General features: G+C 41.2%; 1 protein-coding gene across 12 annotated transcripts in view; it reads right to left on the bottom strand.

Moving 5' to 3' along the window:
• Positions 1–16198, bottom strand: part of NRXN3 (neurexin 3) — a 1447961-nt gene that overhangs the window by 769774 nt on the left and 661989 nt on the right. For all 12 annotated transcript variants that reach the window (XM_057318701.1, XM_057318699.1, XM_057318700.1 and 9 more), the window contains one exon: positions 2222–2341. In XM_057318701.1, coding sequence (XP_057174684.1) covers positions 2222–2341 — 120 coding nt within the window. The remainder of the gene's footprint in view (positions 1–2221; positions 2342–16198) is intronic.

Below are 16198 nucleotides of genomic sequence, written 5' to 3' on the forward strand. Positions count from 1 at the left end.
GATATACATGGTTGGTTTCATTAAAAGCACGTATCTGCCCTTTACAGTGATATCTCTCTGAACTCTATATATTCCTTATATTCTGCAATTAAAATATACTTGCCCACATTCCCGCAGAGCCATCTAGTCACGCAAGTCCTGGTCTGCTTTCCAACAGGAGATGAGGCAAGCAGATTCTTTTAACAACTTGGGCTCAGAGGTCTTCTACAATAAAACCTTCATCTGTATTGTTTACAGAATAAAATCCAGAATATATTACCTAGGCCTGGATATCTCAGAAACATCTTTGAAGGATGACATGGTACTGTCACAAAAGAAAGCCAGCATCTCCCAATCCATTCTAGTACTTCATTATATACTGACAAATTGTTTGAGTCAGATAATGCAACAGTCTTCTTCTGGACTGAGACACCGTCAGAAAAAATCATAGAAAGCCAGAAAGAATCCAGGTTGATTTTTAGCAGAAAACAATGCCTGGGACTGGGTGGCTGAAAGGAACTTGTCAATGAGAGAAAAATGTGTACATACCTTCTGAAGACCATGCTATTCACCGCAGTTAAAGTAACTTACCTTTCTGTGTTTTCTGTGTGCCATCTCGTCCTGACCATTTTCTACCAGGAGTGGTATGTATTTATGATACGGAATAAACTTGGGAGGATAAAGAAGCATTATGCTACCATCTAGGATAAAAAGCTTTCCTAATGAGTCCTATGCAGACAAAGTGGAAGGAAAATAAAGAGCATATAGCACAATTGCCCAGATATTCTGTATGGGTCCATAACTGCCTATTTCCCAACTCATAAATGTGGAAACAGGACTTTCAATAATACCAAGTACTTAGAAAGAACCACCTGATGCCAAAACTTGCTGCAGATACTGTGTCCTCTGTGTTACAGATCTAGTAGCACCTACTTACATTATCAGATCAATGAGAACCAAAGATGCTTCTCTCTACATTGGTAGAGTCCCCACTTGTTTCTCCAGGTAGATCTTAAGAGACTAACTGAGCACATAAAGACAAAAAGCCATGAGAAAAATAAGAAAAAGAACAAGAGGCAACTACGCACATGAAAAAAAAAAAAAGTTGAGAAATAAGGATTCAAGAAAAATCAAATGAACATGATAGAAATGGCATTGTAATCAGTGCCTGCTCCCACTCAGGCAACCATGATGTGACTTTAGCATTTGCTCAGATACCATCATGCATCTTTTTATAAAACCAAGAGGCCAACTGACTGCAAGTTCAGATTGTAAAATAAAATCCTACCATTTAGAAAATCAGAAGATCAGCAGGACCCACTATTATGTCAGGGCTTTCAACAAATCTCTTTGTAATAGGTATTCAGAAAACTCAGGCATTGGCTCATCTTTAAAAATAGCCAAGTTAGGAAAGTAACACAAGAAGGAAGTGGAGACACAGGTAAGAGATTCCCACAGAACTGAAGTATCTCCACCATCAATTCTAGAATCACCTTCATGCAATCAGTCTTCTAGAATTAAATCAGCCGATACGCTTGAAGCATTGCTAGTGGACAAAAATAACAACTGGCTCTCTTCCAATATGAACTAAATATGCAGACACATACATATAAATATATGTACAAAGTAGGAATGCATATATAAACAGAATGACTATGTACAGGCAAACTAAATAGGTATCAATACATTTAGCCAGAGGGAATTTCCGACATTTGAAAAACCCCAAAGCATGCTTTAAACATTTCTAGTTGGAAAAAATAATAAACTCTGAATGTCTTCATCATTTGGAAGACCTAAGAAGTTCTCTAAACTCAGAATTTTGAGAAAATAGCTACATTCCTTAAATAACCTCTAAATTCTAGACAATGCAAATGGGAGAGTCTCAAAACTGTTATCCAGATGACTTAATTAATGGAAAACTGAACTCCTTAGAGCAAAAATATTGCTTGAATTTTTTTTTTTTTTTTTTTTTTTTTTTTTTTTGCTTCTCAGCCACAGGCAATCTAATCTAAAGAAAAAAACACAGGGAGTAAGCGAATGGGAAAACACCTAGTAATGTTGAGCAAGAAATGTCTCTTTGCTCTTCCATTAAGAACACCAGTCCTTTATTTTCCGAGTTTCTGAAGGAGGAAATTGCTTACAATTCTTTCAGAAGAGCCAGCCTTTTATATAATGCCCCTTAAGGTTTCTCCAAACGTCTAAACACTGAAAAAACTCCCAAGTGTGAAAAGGTTGTACTCACGATCATTGCACTGGTTTCCAGAATATGACGTCATGGAGCAGTCGCAGGTGAAGCCTTCCCACTGCTGCATGCACACCCCCTGGTTGGCACATGAATCTTCCTGGCAAGTGGTACTTGGTCCTAGTAATTCATAAGAAGAGGGGGAGAGAAGAAAAAAGGAGAAAGAGAAGTGTTAACAATTAATCAAGTTCAAAGCAAGCACTTGACTTTGCTACTCCCATGCCCCAAAAACATTGAAAACCACAACCACCAAAAATGTCAATTCTGTATCATGCAACAAGAATCAGTATACACAAAAGACTACAGAAATACACGCTTAGCCACAAACTACCAACAGTTACACACAGAAGGGAGAGGGCTGAACACCTTGTTCTCTCTTAGGCGGACTTTGCAAAAGAGCTTCATCTCTACCATCCAACTAGAAAGACACTTCATTTGGAATATGGTCTTTCTAAATGTATAATGGTAAAGCAGAAAAATTTATTCCCATGATTCTTATGAACTAAGGCATAAAAGTCCCTAAAGTTTACATTATGACATTAAAAAGATGTTTGATGACATGAAGAGTAGGAAGAGAAGCATATGGCAGCCAACATGTATTGGTGTTTTTAGGTGGTAAGTACTAGGTACTAAGTACGTTGTCTACATTATGTCATTACGCTCTCCAGTGACACAAAGAGGTAAGTAATTATAATCACCCATTTCACAGATCAAAAGAAAAAGAAAAAAAGAAAAACAACAACAACACTAAGCTCATACAAGTAAGATAATTTACCCAAGGTCACACATCTGGTAATGAAAGGACCCTGATAACCAGCTTAGGTAAACTACCTCTGAGACCCAAGCTCTTAACTACATTAGTGCTTCTTAAAGGGTTAGTTCTCAGAGGCATCACCTGGGAAGTTGTTAGAAATGCAAATTATGGGGCTCCAGACCTACTGAACTAGAAACTTCAGAAAGAGGGGAAAATGTGTTTTTCCACAAGCTTCCAGGAAATTGTGATGCGGTCTGAAGTTTAAGAACCAGTATACCGCACCGTGCGGTTGCTATCGGTTTACAGAAGGGTATATTCAAAAGCAGTGTCCATAGGCCAGAGGATGCGAAAGAGAATTATTTGAGGGATAGGAAGAAAATATGAGAAATTACATTCATTTAAAATTTTTTTATCATTTCTACTTTTCTGTGTCTTTCATAAACAAATAATATATAAGTACAACGGTACACGTATCTGATATATAAGTAAGTACATTTATTTTGAGGGCATTCTCAAAATCTTTTCTGGATATGAGTAAGCAATGAAAAAGTCTGGTGATCTCTACCTTACAGATTGTCATTAAAATTGCTCTTTAGGTCGGCGTGGGGCCTCTCTCTTTAACCCTTCGCTCTTTTTCATTTCTATCTTCCACCTTAACCTTGGCATTAAAGGCAAACCTGCACCTTTGGAATTATCTGAGCTAACAGGAAATATCTTAATATTCAGGATAACTCCCAGAGAGCCTCAACAAAGGAGCCGAGCCCTTTGACTCATCAAATGTATTACTCAGGATCTGATGCAGAAAAGCACTTGACAGAGTAAAAATATATCCATTGCAATAAGTGCGTATTTCACAGTTTCCAAAGCAAAGCCTCACACAGGCACAGAATACTGAAATGTATGCATGCGGCGTCCTAAGGATGCATGTTCAAAAGAAATACATGACTACAAAGGGTTTGTCTTCTGGGTGGCGAGACATTTTGTATATATTCACGAGGGGTAGAAGCAATATAGACTGTCACTCCTAATACAAAGCTATTAGGATATGACATAAGAAAGTTCAAGACAATTACTAACACTGGGGGAGCAGCACTGCTGCTGGGTCTCTGCAGCTCCTATGTGCCATGTGGTTCCCCCATGTGGAGATGAAAGGAGGTTCATGGTCATGTTCTCAGCGGGTCTTAAACTTGAGCATTGTGTAGTACAAGTTTCATTAACAATGGCAAATCAGGACAGCTTCTTTCAAAGGATAAAAGTTTCTGAGAAGTCCACAGGGCTCCCTGACCAAACAGCTCTTACCAGACAATGCAGTTGTAATTCAATTGTCCTCGAGAATCAGAAACACATGGAGGCTTTCCCTTGAAAGGCAGTGGGACAGCAAAAACTTCGGGAAAACACAGTAATTCCTTGAATGTTGACTGAATCTGAAGACAAAGGCTTTTCTGTGCTTTTCTCCCTTCCCCACTAACTAGCCAAATTTTCACCATTTTCCAAGGACCGACTCGAAGGCCTCCCCCGTATAAAATACTCCCTAGTAACTTCAAACAATTCTCTCACTTCTTAGTGGCCATAGCACTTATTATCTGCACCATTAACACTGACATATGATAATATTCAATTTAACACTTTATTACACATTGTGCTGTCCTCTGCTTATATAACCCTCTAATTGTTTCATATATATGTGTGTGTGTGTGTGTGTGTGTGTGTGTGTGTGTGTATATATGTATTTTAGTATTTGTCCCCAAAAGATAGAATGCTGCCTGCTGCTAGAAATCATAATATGCTTTGATTATATCCTTGCAGGGTTAAGCGTACTGCGCCACATACAGAGAACATGTTTCAGTCAATGTTGAGCTGATCTAACCGCAGCCCCCTGACCTGCCTGCGTCTCCTACTGTCGAAACCCACGCATGGGTGACTATCTGCGCCCCGCAAAGTGAGTGATCTGTCCTATTCAACAAGGTTGGTCAGAACTCTAAAACAGAGGGAATTATAGGTTATTTTCAAATTCCACAGAATCCGTTGCACATGCATTAGGAGGTGAGTGCCACGCAGAATCCAATACCCCTTAAAGACTGACTACATCACCTCAACAAGAGCGGTTGCAGGGAGGGAGGGCTCCAAGAACCCGCAATGACTCCTCGTTGATCTGAGACTACACTCGCACCTGCTATTGAGGCTGAGATCCTTGAGCCCTTGCCCCCTCCTCCAGCCTCATTTCCTACTATCGGCCCCCAGTTCACAGTGCTCCAGCCACCCCTTCTTCCTTTCACTCCCTCCCCACTCCAGTGGTGCTCACAGGGTGGGCCCCCAGGCAGCAGCACCTGCATCACCCAGGAGCTCCTGACAAATGTGCCTTTTCAGGCTCCGCCCAGACCTACTGGCTGGGAGCAGGTCTCAGGAATCTGAGCTGTGGTAAGCCCTCGGGATGGTTCTGAGGCCTGCTCACATGCCAGGACCTCTGCTCTTATGCTTCAAGACCATCCCTACCTTCAAGGTCCTCCGCTCTTGCTCTACCTACAGCCTGAAATGTCCTTTCTGCAGATTTTCAAATGACTGGTCCATTCTTACTCTAAGTTTCAGGCTTAAGATGGGCTTTCTTCAGACTCTCCTATTTCAGGAAGGCCCCATCAGCATTCCATGTGTTCTCTATCACGTCTACCTCTTAATTATATCAACAATTGCACTGCCTATAACTAAGTCATTTATTCAAATTTTTATTGTTTGTCTCATCCTACTGGAATATAAGCCCTATGAGGGCAGAAGTCTTGTCTGTTTTGCTCACCTTGATATCTCTAATTTCTGGTAAAGTATTTGGTATAAAGAGCTCAGAAAATATTGTTAAATAAAAAAGAACATGAGAATGAAAACAAAAAAATGAAGTCATTCTTTTATGACTTAAAGCCAAGTGGTTTTCCAAACTATTTGTCCATAAAATTTACCGATATCATTTCATACAAGCAATTTTCTACTTGTAATCACTTTTTGGGGGGAGGTAGTGGTGGTGGTGGTAGTATTTAATTGACCACATTTCCTCCCCTAATTTACCTATTAGACTCGTTCAATCTCACCAGAATCTGAGACAAGGATGAGGACAAAAATCTGTATCAAATATGTATAAATATAAGGCACTCTTATGAACTTAACAATACTTTTGTCTAAAACATTCTTCCAGGGGCGCCTGGGTGGCACAGCGGTTAAGCGTCTGCCTTCGGCTCAGGGCGTGATCCCGGCGTTGTGGGACCGAGCCCCACATCAGGCTCCTCTGCTGTGGGCCTGCTTCTTCCTCTCCCACTCCCCTTGCTTGTGTTCCCTCTCTCGCTGGCTGTCTCTATCTCTGTCAAATAAATAAATTAAATAAATAAATAAATAAATAAATAAATAAAACATTCTTCCAAATCAAACTAAAATGGCAAAAATTCTAAGGTAACATAAACCTTTAGAATTATATATTTAGAATGTTTTCAAAATTATTATTAATAGCTTAAAACTGCACTAAAGCTTTCAGAAACCTTTGCATAGAGATCGTGTATAGGACTTTTGCATTTGCTATGTAACCGATCGTCACTCAAATAGCCACACAGTTTTTCGAGACAAGATGGTGACTTTTTTTTGTCTAGCGGGGAAGTGACAAGGCAACAGAAATGTGTAAGAAAAGACTAACCAAGTCCTCAGTATTGGTGGTACTTCGGTTTCTAACTCCCCGCTCTGTTTTTAGATCACAGAAAAACATCACGTTGTGTCTTTTCTTTTTCAGACAGTACCTCTGATGGCTGCCACAAATTTCCCATCACTCTGCTTGAATCTGGGAGTGTTTTTTTTTCTCTTCAAGAACTGTCCCAGACAGTCATTTCATGCCTGTTACTGCTAAAATCCACCTCTGAAGTACATGCAAACTGATTCTGTCAACTCCCCTTTGTGGTCTAGAAAATCCAAAGTTGACAGACTGTCTTTTATGACTTGCAGACCCTTGAGACAGAAGTGCTGCCTAAAAGACAGGACCCTTCGATCAGAGTGTATTTTCCCTCTGTTATTGCCCAAGTAGGACTCAACCAAACCTATGCCTCAAGCATCCCAATTTATAATAAATGTCGCTAAACCAGCACAGGCTGGTCTTGGCCATACCGGGGTGATGGGCTTGGTGACCGGGGAAGCCTGGGGGTGGTACATCTGTTCTGATGCCTTACGTCCATTTATCCTAAAAGGTCAAGGCTCGTAGCCCAGTGGTAGGCACCAGGCAAGGATGGCTTAGTAATACTCATTGTCTTTAATTACAAAACATGAGGTGTTTGTCAAAGGATTCAGAATCCATGGGTGAACCCTGAATGTGGAAGCAAGAGACCTCTGTGCCAGCCAAAGGGTTTGTCCACCCTTACAAAGCAAAGCTACCATGGCAGGAGCCTTATGAGGGCTGCCATGGACTGTCCAGGGAGCTCTTCTCTACCACCTGCACCTTGATTTTCTGCTCCTGAGAAGTGCATAAACTTTTCCACTTTCACATTTTAAAATTGATACTGTTTTATAGAGGAAGAAGGAGTGAGCAGTCATGGAGTGGGAAGGAAGAAAAAAAATAGAAAAAGGAAGATGCACACATACAGATACACGTATGTGAGCATGTGTATATGTGTGCAAGACTCTTACCAGCTTCCTGAGCCATCTACAGTCTCCACTACTGAAACAGAAGGACTCAAGTGCTGAGGCTTCAGGGACGGTGTCTGTGACATTAGGGACAGCCTACTTAGCTCTATGTCTTGGTCCCTGCAGCAAAGATCCTTCTGTAGCTCTCACAGTAACTCTACACTCACAGCATTGGGTCCTCTTGGCTTTTCTGAAGACAGTCATTTACAGACAACATAAGATTCCTCCCCCTTAATTGGCAGAAACCCAATTCACTTCTATGTAATTTTAAAATAAGAGAGCAATGATCCTTAAACGTGCCAAGCTCCTTCACACAGAGCCAACTCAGAAGTGAATGCTCTAGTTCCCATTTTATAGAAGATTATGCAAAGCCAGAGAACAGGGTCCTAAATATTATTATAAAATTTCATTGGCAGGGGCGCCTGGGTGGCTCAGTTGGTTAAGCGCCCCACTCTTGGTATCGGCTCAGGTCATGATCTCAAGAGTCCCGAGATGGGGCCCCATGTCCGGCTTGGCTCCCTCTCCCTCTGCCTCTCCCCCCACTCCTGCATGCACATGCTCATTCTCTCTCTCTCTCTCTCTCCAAATAATTAAATAAAATTAAAAAAAAAATTCACTGGCAGAAGACCTAAGAGCAGCTGTATTCCCAAGAGCTTACTTTTTTGTCTTGAAGGCAAGATCTGTGTCTTCCTAATGCTCAGAAAGGCATCAAAACTGCTCCTAGTAAGCATGCTCAGGTGTTTATGGTTGCCTCTGCTCAAATGAGGGTTCAAAAAAGTCCCTCGGTTAGGATGATGAGTGAGAAAGACTAATAATAAAATCCAACATTCTGGAGACACTGGGGCAGTTCCAATAACACCTCTGTTCTCCTCAATCACTCCAGCCCTCCCATCATATACTGAGTATAAAATGAGTCAAGATGGGCAAGGGAATTGGTTTAAACCAAGATGCCCTCGTGAGGTCTTTATCTCAATGGCCTTTGATCAGCTCCATGCAGGTAAATACTTAACAACCGGAACAACAATAACAAAGAAACCCTGATCTGTAACATTTCTCTAACCTGATTTCAGTAGTGTAAAATACTCCCACCACGGCCAATTTCAAGCTAATATATGTTACGTGATGTCAACCAGCTTGCAAAATTCCTGAAAACTCCTGGCTGGTACCAGCTCTAGTACAGCACTGCCCCTGATGGCCAGTGAACTGCAAAGCATGCACACTTTGTGAGTCAAGCGATTTACGCACGTGACACGTGCATGACAATGGAGGAGTAGCGGCCCATGCCTGCCCCTGTTGGGGTATGGGTGAAGGCGAGAGAATGACTAGCATCAAAACGCCTTCTTGCTCAACCCACCCTATTTTCAGAGAGTGCTGGGGTCCTAAGTCAAATGATTAGATCATTTCGTCTTTTTAAAATCATAAACAGCTCATCAAAAAGTCAATGCTTCCTCAGAAAAAAATGTAAACTAGGGTCTCATGTTCTGATTTTCCTTCTTCTTCTGCAGTGATATAGTGGTCTGCTGGGGTAGGAGAGGGTATTTTTAAAAAGAGAGAAAAGAGGTTTCGAAGGGCAAGTTCAATGAAAAGACAGCTAATGTAAAAATAGTTTGGTTTAAAGAACATTGTGCAACTATCACCTAGCACTTCATGAAATCATATCGACATAAACACCATCTACCAGAAAGCCAGCTAGAGGATGTTCTCAGATACCCTCTGGTCACCTGGGTAGTGCCTCTGCTTTGGAAATAGACAAGTCCAGACTCGCGTCATATGGCACCGTAGAGAAGAGGTCATAGGCTTTAAAACTCAGCTTTAACACTTACTGGCAATGTGACCCTGGGCTAGACACTTAAATTCTCTGAACCTGGGTTTTCCCATCTATATAATGGGGATAGAAATTGTTGCTACCTCACATGATGTGAGGATTAAATGAGATAATATATGTAAAGCCCATAAAGTCATCTTGAGGTCACAAGGTCATGATCATGATGGAGACACAACACACCAAGTCCTTAGCCTGTGCCTACATTAGTAAACCCTCAATGAAGGATATTATCAACTCTGTTGGGAAGGAAAATCAAGTTCTCTCCATTTTAATTGGGTGTATAGTTAGTCAGGGGTCCAGAAACAAGACACAGTAAGGTAGTAAGTCACAATTGCACAGCTCTCTTGAAAGAAGCTTCTGTCGTACAATGCTGAGGGGCAAAAGGCAAGAGCCATTGGGGGAAGTTCTGTTGAATTCCCATCTCTCATTATTTCCCATAATGCAAATCATTTCTGAGGGACTGATTTCTATTAGGTCAAATGCTACTTTTCTTTTCTTTTTTTTTTTTTTTTTAACATAAAATACAATGGAGAATATGATAAAGCCCTTAGCTTTGGAGAAAATTAAGTGGGAAACTATATTCTTCACAGTAAAAAAAGTTGCAGAATGAAAATTTCCCTTAGAAGTGTTTGATGGCAACCCTCATCTAAAACTACTTGAAAGGATCCCGGGTTTTTAAGGCATCCAAACCCAATACATTCATTGACTTCTTCAAGATATAAGCATTTAGAACCAGATCTAATCAATTCTTGGTTCCCCCCTCACCAAAACCCATTCCACCTGCCCACCATCTGGGCAGAAGAACAAATTACATTTCTAGAAAAGAACCATTCAACTCCAGAGATAGAACCTGTTAAAGGGAATTACAGCAGAAAGTGGAGAGAATATATTCTTATTAATCATCTAACCCAATAAAAAGCTATTCTTTTATTTCTTATGGTTTATAACTCATCTGCTTCATTCTCAACAGGTCAAACTTAATGTTTCTCTGATAGTTGTACAGCTCCTTTCTTATTACACAGCTTTTTAGGGGATCTCTCCAGGAATATCCCTCTTAAAATAAAAAGGAATTAGAAAATTACTTCCACCCTGTATAGGGCTCCTTCTCCATTCTAGAAAAGCAGTGTTCATGCTGAATTCTCCGTACTGGCTGACCCCCTGCTGACCCATGGGTGGTCAGACGGTATCACACCTATAATCCCAGCGCCTCACTGAGTACCTGACATACACGAATGGCTGAGTTCCCATTAAAACTGAACAACACAATCACTGGAGAAGTTTAAATACATACATACATACATACATATTAAAAAAATACATACCCCAAATGCAATGATAAGAGGACTCAAGCTGTTGACTTGTCCAGACTCATCAGGCCACTTCCTAGACCCCACTGTTATAGTTCTTTCTGAATACCATTTACCTTTACATTTCAAACTGCCTCATTTCTTTGTCATATGTTTTTACTGCCCTTCACACTTAATAAGTAATTCGTACTATCTGTGCCCATAGATTGTAGCTGAAAAAGACAGCATGAGTAATGGTCCAAACCCCAATGTCAGAAGAATAAAAAGTAAAGGAATTTGCATCCTAAAGGTCTTTTGCCACAATACGGGGAAAGAGTAAGATGACCCAAAATAATTACCAGGAAGGACAGCTCCTGCCACAAACAGAGACTCTCTAGTCATTACAAGAATGGAAGAGAGTTTAGGTCAAGGCAGTAATAACATAGAAACCATACTGATGACTTGGTTGATTCTATAAATGGTAAAGTTAAAATATTGCAAACTATCATGTCCCCAAATCTAGACTATACTTTGGTCAATAATTTACAAGAGGCACAGAAATCTACCAGTATTTTGTATGATTCCTACAAACCATTTTTCCTTTGGAGGATAACTTTAAGATCATTTTGCTGCATGGGAAGCCCCTACGTAAAAAGGCCCGTGCTGGGGATTCAAAATCCACCTAGTTCTTACCATGAAGAATAAAGTCTGAGAGGAGATGTCATTCTCTAGTTTTATCTAATAAATCTGATTTCAACAAGCTTTGATATCCTTGGATTGTCTCTTCTTATAGATCAAATCCTGCCCCCATTCCCCCTCCAGTTACACAGTGACTTGCAGTAGCCCTATTTTGACAACTGAGCAGAGTTTCTGAAAAACAACAGCCTTCGGTATTACTGAAAGGCCCCTTACATTCTTTGAAATTGAAAGCAAAAAAAAAAAAAAAAAATGAAAGCTATTGTACAACTACCTTGGACTTCAAAATACTAATCCAGTGTCTGTTCTTTTCATTAATTTTATTATACATCAGCATATATGTGAATCTGCTAAGAAGGGGTGGTGAAAAAAGTTACAGGAAAACAGCTAGAGAGAGACTTCATATAGTTGACGTTCACCAAGACATGGACCCTCGTATTGGTTACCCACATGACACAGAGCAAGTCGCAGCAAAGTAAATGATCTTTGAGGGGAAATGTAGTATTTTTAAAGCTACCCTGGTCTTAACCACTTTTAACAATTTTTGCTGGTTGCAAACTCCCAGACGCCATCGGAGCTCAAACCTCTACTGAGCAATTAGCCAAAAGATGCCCCAAATGCCTTCCTGATTTGCTCTTCTGAGTCAAGCAGCCCGACGCACTAGGACCAGCGGCCCGTTACGGACTTGGGACGGTGCCTCCCTGGCTGGTAGAGGAAGCAGTGCCTCTGGGAAATATTCACTGACATCTAACATGCAGGCATTTTAAAGGGTATTCAGGATAAAACTGACAGATCCTCTTCTTCCCCAAGAGTACTTTTTCTTTTAGATCACAAAACAGGAAATTAAAGTGCTCAACCAAAATCCCCGAAAGGAAACATAAATCTCTAGAACATTTTAATGACATTAATATCTCCCAAATGCCTAAAAATATTTCTTTAAAATGAGGTAAGAGAAAATGGCCTTCTCGTTCACAAGGCCCAAGAACTCCGAAGTCCTGAGAAATGACCTCCCTGACCCAGAAAATAATAAATTAAGAACTCAAGGGCCCTTTTTTTTCTTGCTTGCTTTTTCTCTTTCCAAGTGTTGCCTTCCTCTGTGGGGAATAAATTAAAAAGAGCCAACCCATCCATGGCAACTATGTGGAGAGGTGTGAGCCACTTCCAGAAGTGGACTGATATGCTTGTGAGGAGTCATGATATAGGATGCTGTCAAACCTCTTTAGTCCCCCCAAAAATGGAATCATGGTCCCATCCCTCCAAGGTCTTGGCGTCTGTTATTCTGCATTCACTGATCTGGGTTCCCTGCCGCTCTTCCTGAAGAACACAGGGTTCGGCCCCCTCCCCAAAACCGATGCTGTCCAAGAGGTGTGAGAGCTTGAAGGCCCTTAAAGAAAAGATAGCAAGGGTGACACAGGGCAGCTTTCAGTCCAAAGTGGTAATGGGAGCAAGAGCCTTCTCTACCTTGCAGGTCAGCTTTGGTCAACACAACTTTGTTAGCAAAAGAACAGAAAAGGCGAAAACAATAACCAGAGGTTAGTAAGAGGTAGAGTCAACCAGGGTAACATTACAGAAATGAAAATAACAATCGGCATAACCAACATCACTCAAACAGACAGTTAAAATGCTCTACGGGTTCTCCAGAGACAGCACACATGGGGGATGCGGGGACCCGGGCGAAGCAGGCCTCGTCAGAGCCACATCAGCAGAGCGGGGGCAGAAAAACACTGGACTCGACAAAGCACAAGCAGGGATAACAAGAGCCTTCCCACATCCACACAGCCAACCCCAAGGCATATGGTCCAGGAAAATGATTCTCCATGACTCGGGATAAGCATCAAAAAATCAGGGTGGTGCGTGGCCAGACTGAAAGATACGTGTGCACAACCCGACCAAGCCCACAAAAAAAATAAGTCTGCACATCTAGGAGTTAATGATGGAAGAGTCGCTTCGGAGCACTCCTTGTAACCTCCTGAAAATACCACCAGGGACTGTGGCGCTCGAACTGGGCCTGTGCGTCAAGGTGATGTGGGAGCTCCAAAGAGCTCAATGGGACTGATCGGTAAGAAGAGAGCCAAACCCAAATGGCTGCGAGCAAAAAGGCACCAAACCGATGTCCTTTTCATTTATTCATGCCAGGCTCGAAATGAAGCACGTGTGTTTCTCTCAGATGTTTACCATCTGGAATGGTGGAATCGTGTTTCCAGCCAACCCATGCCTTGGTCTCTGCAGCAACGCTGGCCTCAAGATAGAAAGAGATATTTACCCTCTGAGAATAAAACCAGACATCATTTCAAAAGTCCTAGCCCAAACCGAGGGGCTGCAAGTCACAGCTAGATATTGGCTAGCTTGTCCAGAAATTGTGCTTGATTTCTGAAGTACTATACTCCGCATAAAAATTAAAACCTGTTTTGAGATCTTTTTCTTCTTTCTTAGTATAAACAATTGGGGGACAGAGTCGTAGATTAATACATTTAAAAAATAATTTTGGACTCTTTGCACCTAGATATGAGTGGGAAAGTAGTAAATTTACTACTTAGAGATCTTGAAATATCACCATCAATGACTTTGACAAGAACATATGATACATCCTGGCCTGTGTACCCCAGAGAGTGAGGCTAGAACACATTTGCCATCTCAAAGGGATGCAGTTCTTAGTTTTTAGTAACAAATCCTCGTCCCCTACATATTCATTATTCTATATATAGAAATGATAAATCAGGAAATGTATTCCATTTCCTGGGATTTCCATCCCGAACATTACTCAAAGGCCTTCTTGAGGGTTCCAGTCTACGTACAGAGATTCAGAATGAGAAGGACACCTGTTTGCAGTCTCTCTAAGGCTCTGTGCTCCTCGTTTCCCTCCTCGCCATCTACTTCAGTTTCATTTCCACACTGCCCTAAAAGGCTCCTGGGATCTCTTATAAGGGCTTACTCACATGGTGTAAACTTCCAATGACAGTAATTTATGCCTTAACCCACTTTTGGGCCATTTTTCCTGGCCACTTAGGCTAATTATCCAAGTCATCTGTGTACAATAAACAAGGACCTTCTTCCCTCCTCACTCATCCTCCACTTCATCCCACCCAGTGGGGCGGTCATAATGCTCCGTGGGTAATCATCGCAATTATCTCCATGGCAATAGAGTGCAGGGTTATTAGGCTCATGGGACTCGCCATAGATTCGGCTGGTAGAAGCATCAAGTCACAATATCCGGTGCTGAACAATCACCCAGACTCAGAGGAAGGTCGGACCCCACTATAATGCATGTGATGAGTCATGCCAAGCTGCACACAGAGATGGTGGTAGGGATGGGACCATTTTCCCCAATTTGATGGGTAATTTCCTTGTGCTAATGCTCTCACTGCTTCTCTTCAAGTTCTCTTAAGTGGACTCCATCCTCCCCACCCTTTATATTCTACCTTTTAATCTACCCTTCAAAAGTTAGTTTAGACTGCCTTTTAGTCCAATACAACAGTTCTATCTCCTTACACCCCAACTTTTAATACCCTGCAGAAGTCTGCTTCTGATACAGTAGGCCACGGACACATGTAGCTACTGAGCACGGGAAAGGTATGTAGTCTGAATTGCAGTGTGATGCAAGTATAAAATACACACTCGGTTCTGAAGGCTTCATGTGGAAAAAAAAGAATGTGAAAGGTTTTATAAATAATTTTATATCAGTGCATGCTGAAATGATAATATGTTGGATATACTGGGTTAAGTGAAATGTAAAATTAAAATTAACTTTACCTGTTACTCTATCTTTTTCACATGCAGCTAGTATACTAGGAAATTTAAAATTACATATGTGACTCACATTATATCTCTATCAAGCAACATTGCTATAGAGTTAAATGGATGATTCCTGTTAACTTGTAAATCTAAAGAACGGATTGCATGACAAGAATATTTAACATCTGAAGAGTAGTTTTTATGCTTTTTAATGTGTGCTTTTATGTTTTAACTCAATCTGATTAATTATTGAAGGATAACTGGAATTTCTGTCATTCCACAATCTTTGAAACAGAGATATTCTATTTAATTCCCAAATGTTACATTTATCTCAGCATTGCCCTTAATGCCTGAAAGAAGTAAGAGCAAGCCGAGGAGACAAAAATCCTTGATTTGAATGACATTGTGCATTTTCAGGAGAAGAAAGCAAAGCGGCTACTTAGAGCGCCTGGTGATCCCCGCCTCCCACGTACACAGACCATGTTTGGCCCACTGGATATAAGAAATATTCCTGGCTAAAGGCAAACTGGAGAGGGTTATGGGAACAACGGGTCATACTAGTCCACGTGGGAAGCTGACTCTTAGGCAAAGGGAAATGACTTCCGCACTGCACATCAGCATGTGAAGCGGATGGGAAGCCTTTATAAAAATGTGGCACGTGAACCCAGGTGAAAGCTAGTTAAGAACAGGAGCAATACATGAAGTTAAAAACTTGGGAGATGAGTGAATGCGTTTGATGCGGTAAATCAATGAGAAAAAAAACACATGTACGCTGCACACACAGGACCATGAGGCTCAACCAGACGGAAGAATACATACACCCTGCTGACTGGTCAGACACCTTTGACTTTCAAGTTAGGTAAGGGTCACCTTTTTGGCCTACTCAGGGCCCCTGGGAAAGCCTGAAAACTGTTCACTGCTGCCCTCTGCTGGTTACACTAGATTGTTTCTGTTGTAAAGACCTGGACTCAAGAAGACCTGTAAAATTCAGTTAATATCTTAAGAGACAGTAGGTCATCTACAGCAATAGGCTGAGCATGACT

This window comes from Ursus arctos, unplaced genomic scaffold (assembly GCF_023065955.2).
Source record: "Ursus arctos isolate Adak ecotype North America unplaced genomic scaffold, UrsArc2.0 scaffold_25, whole genome shotgun sequence".
NCBI classification, from domain to species: domain Eukaryota; kingdom Metazoa; phylum Chordata; class Mammalia; order Carnivora; family Ursidae; genus Ursus; species Ursus arctos.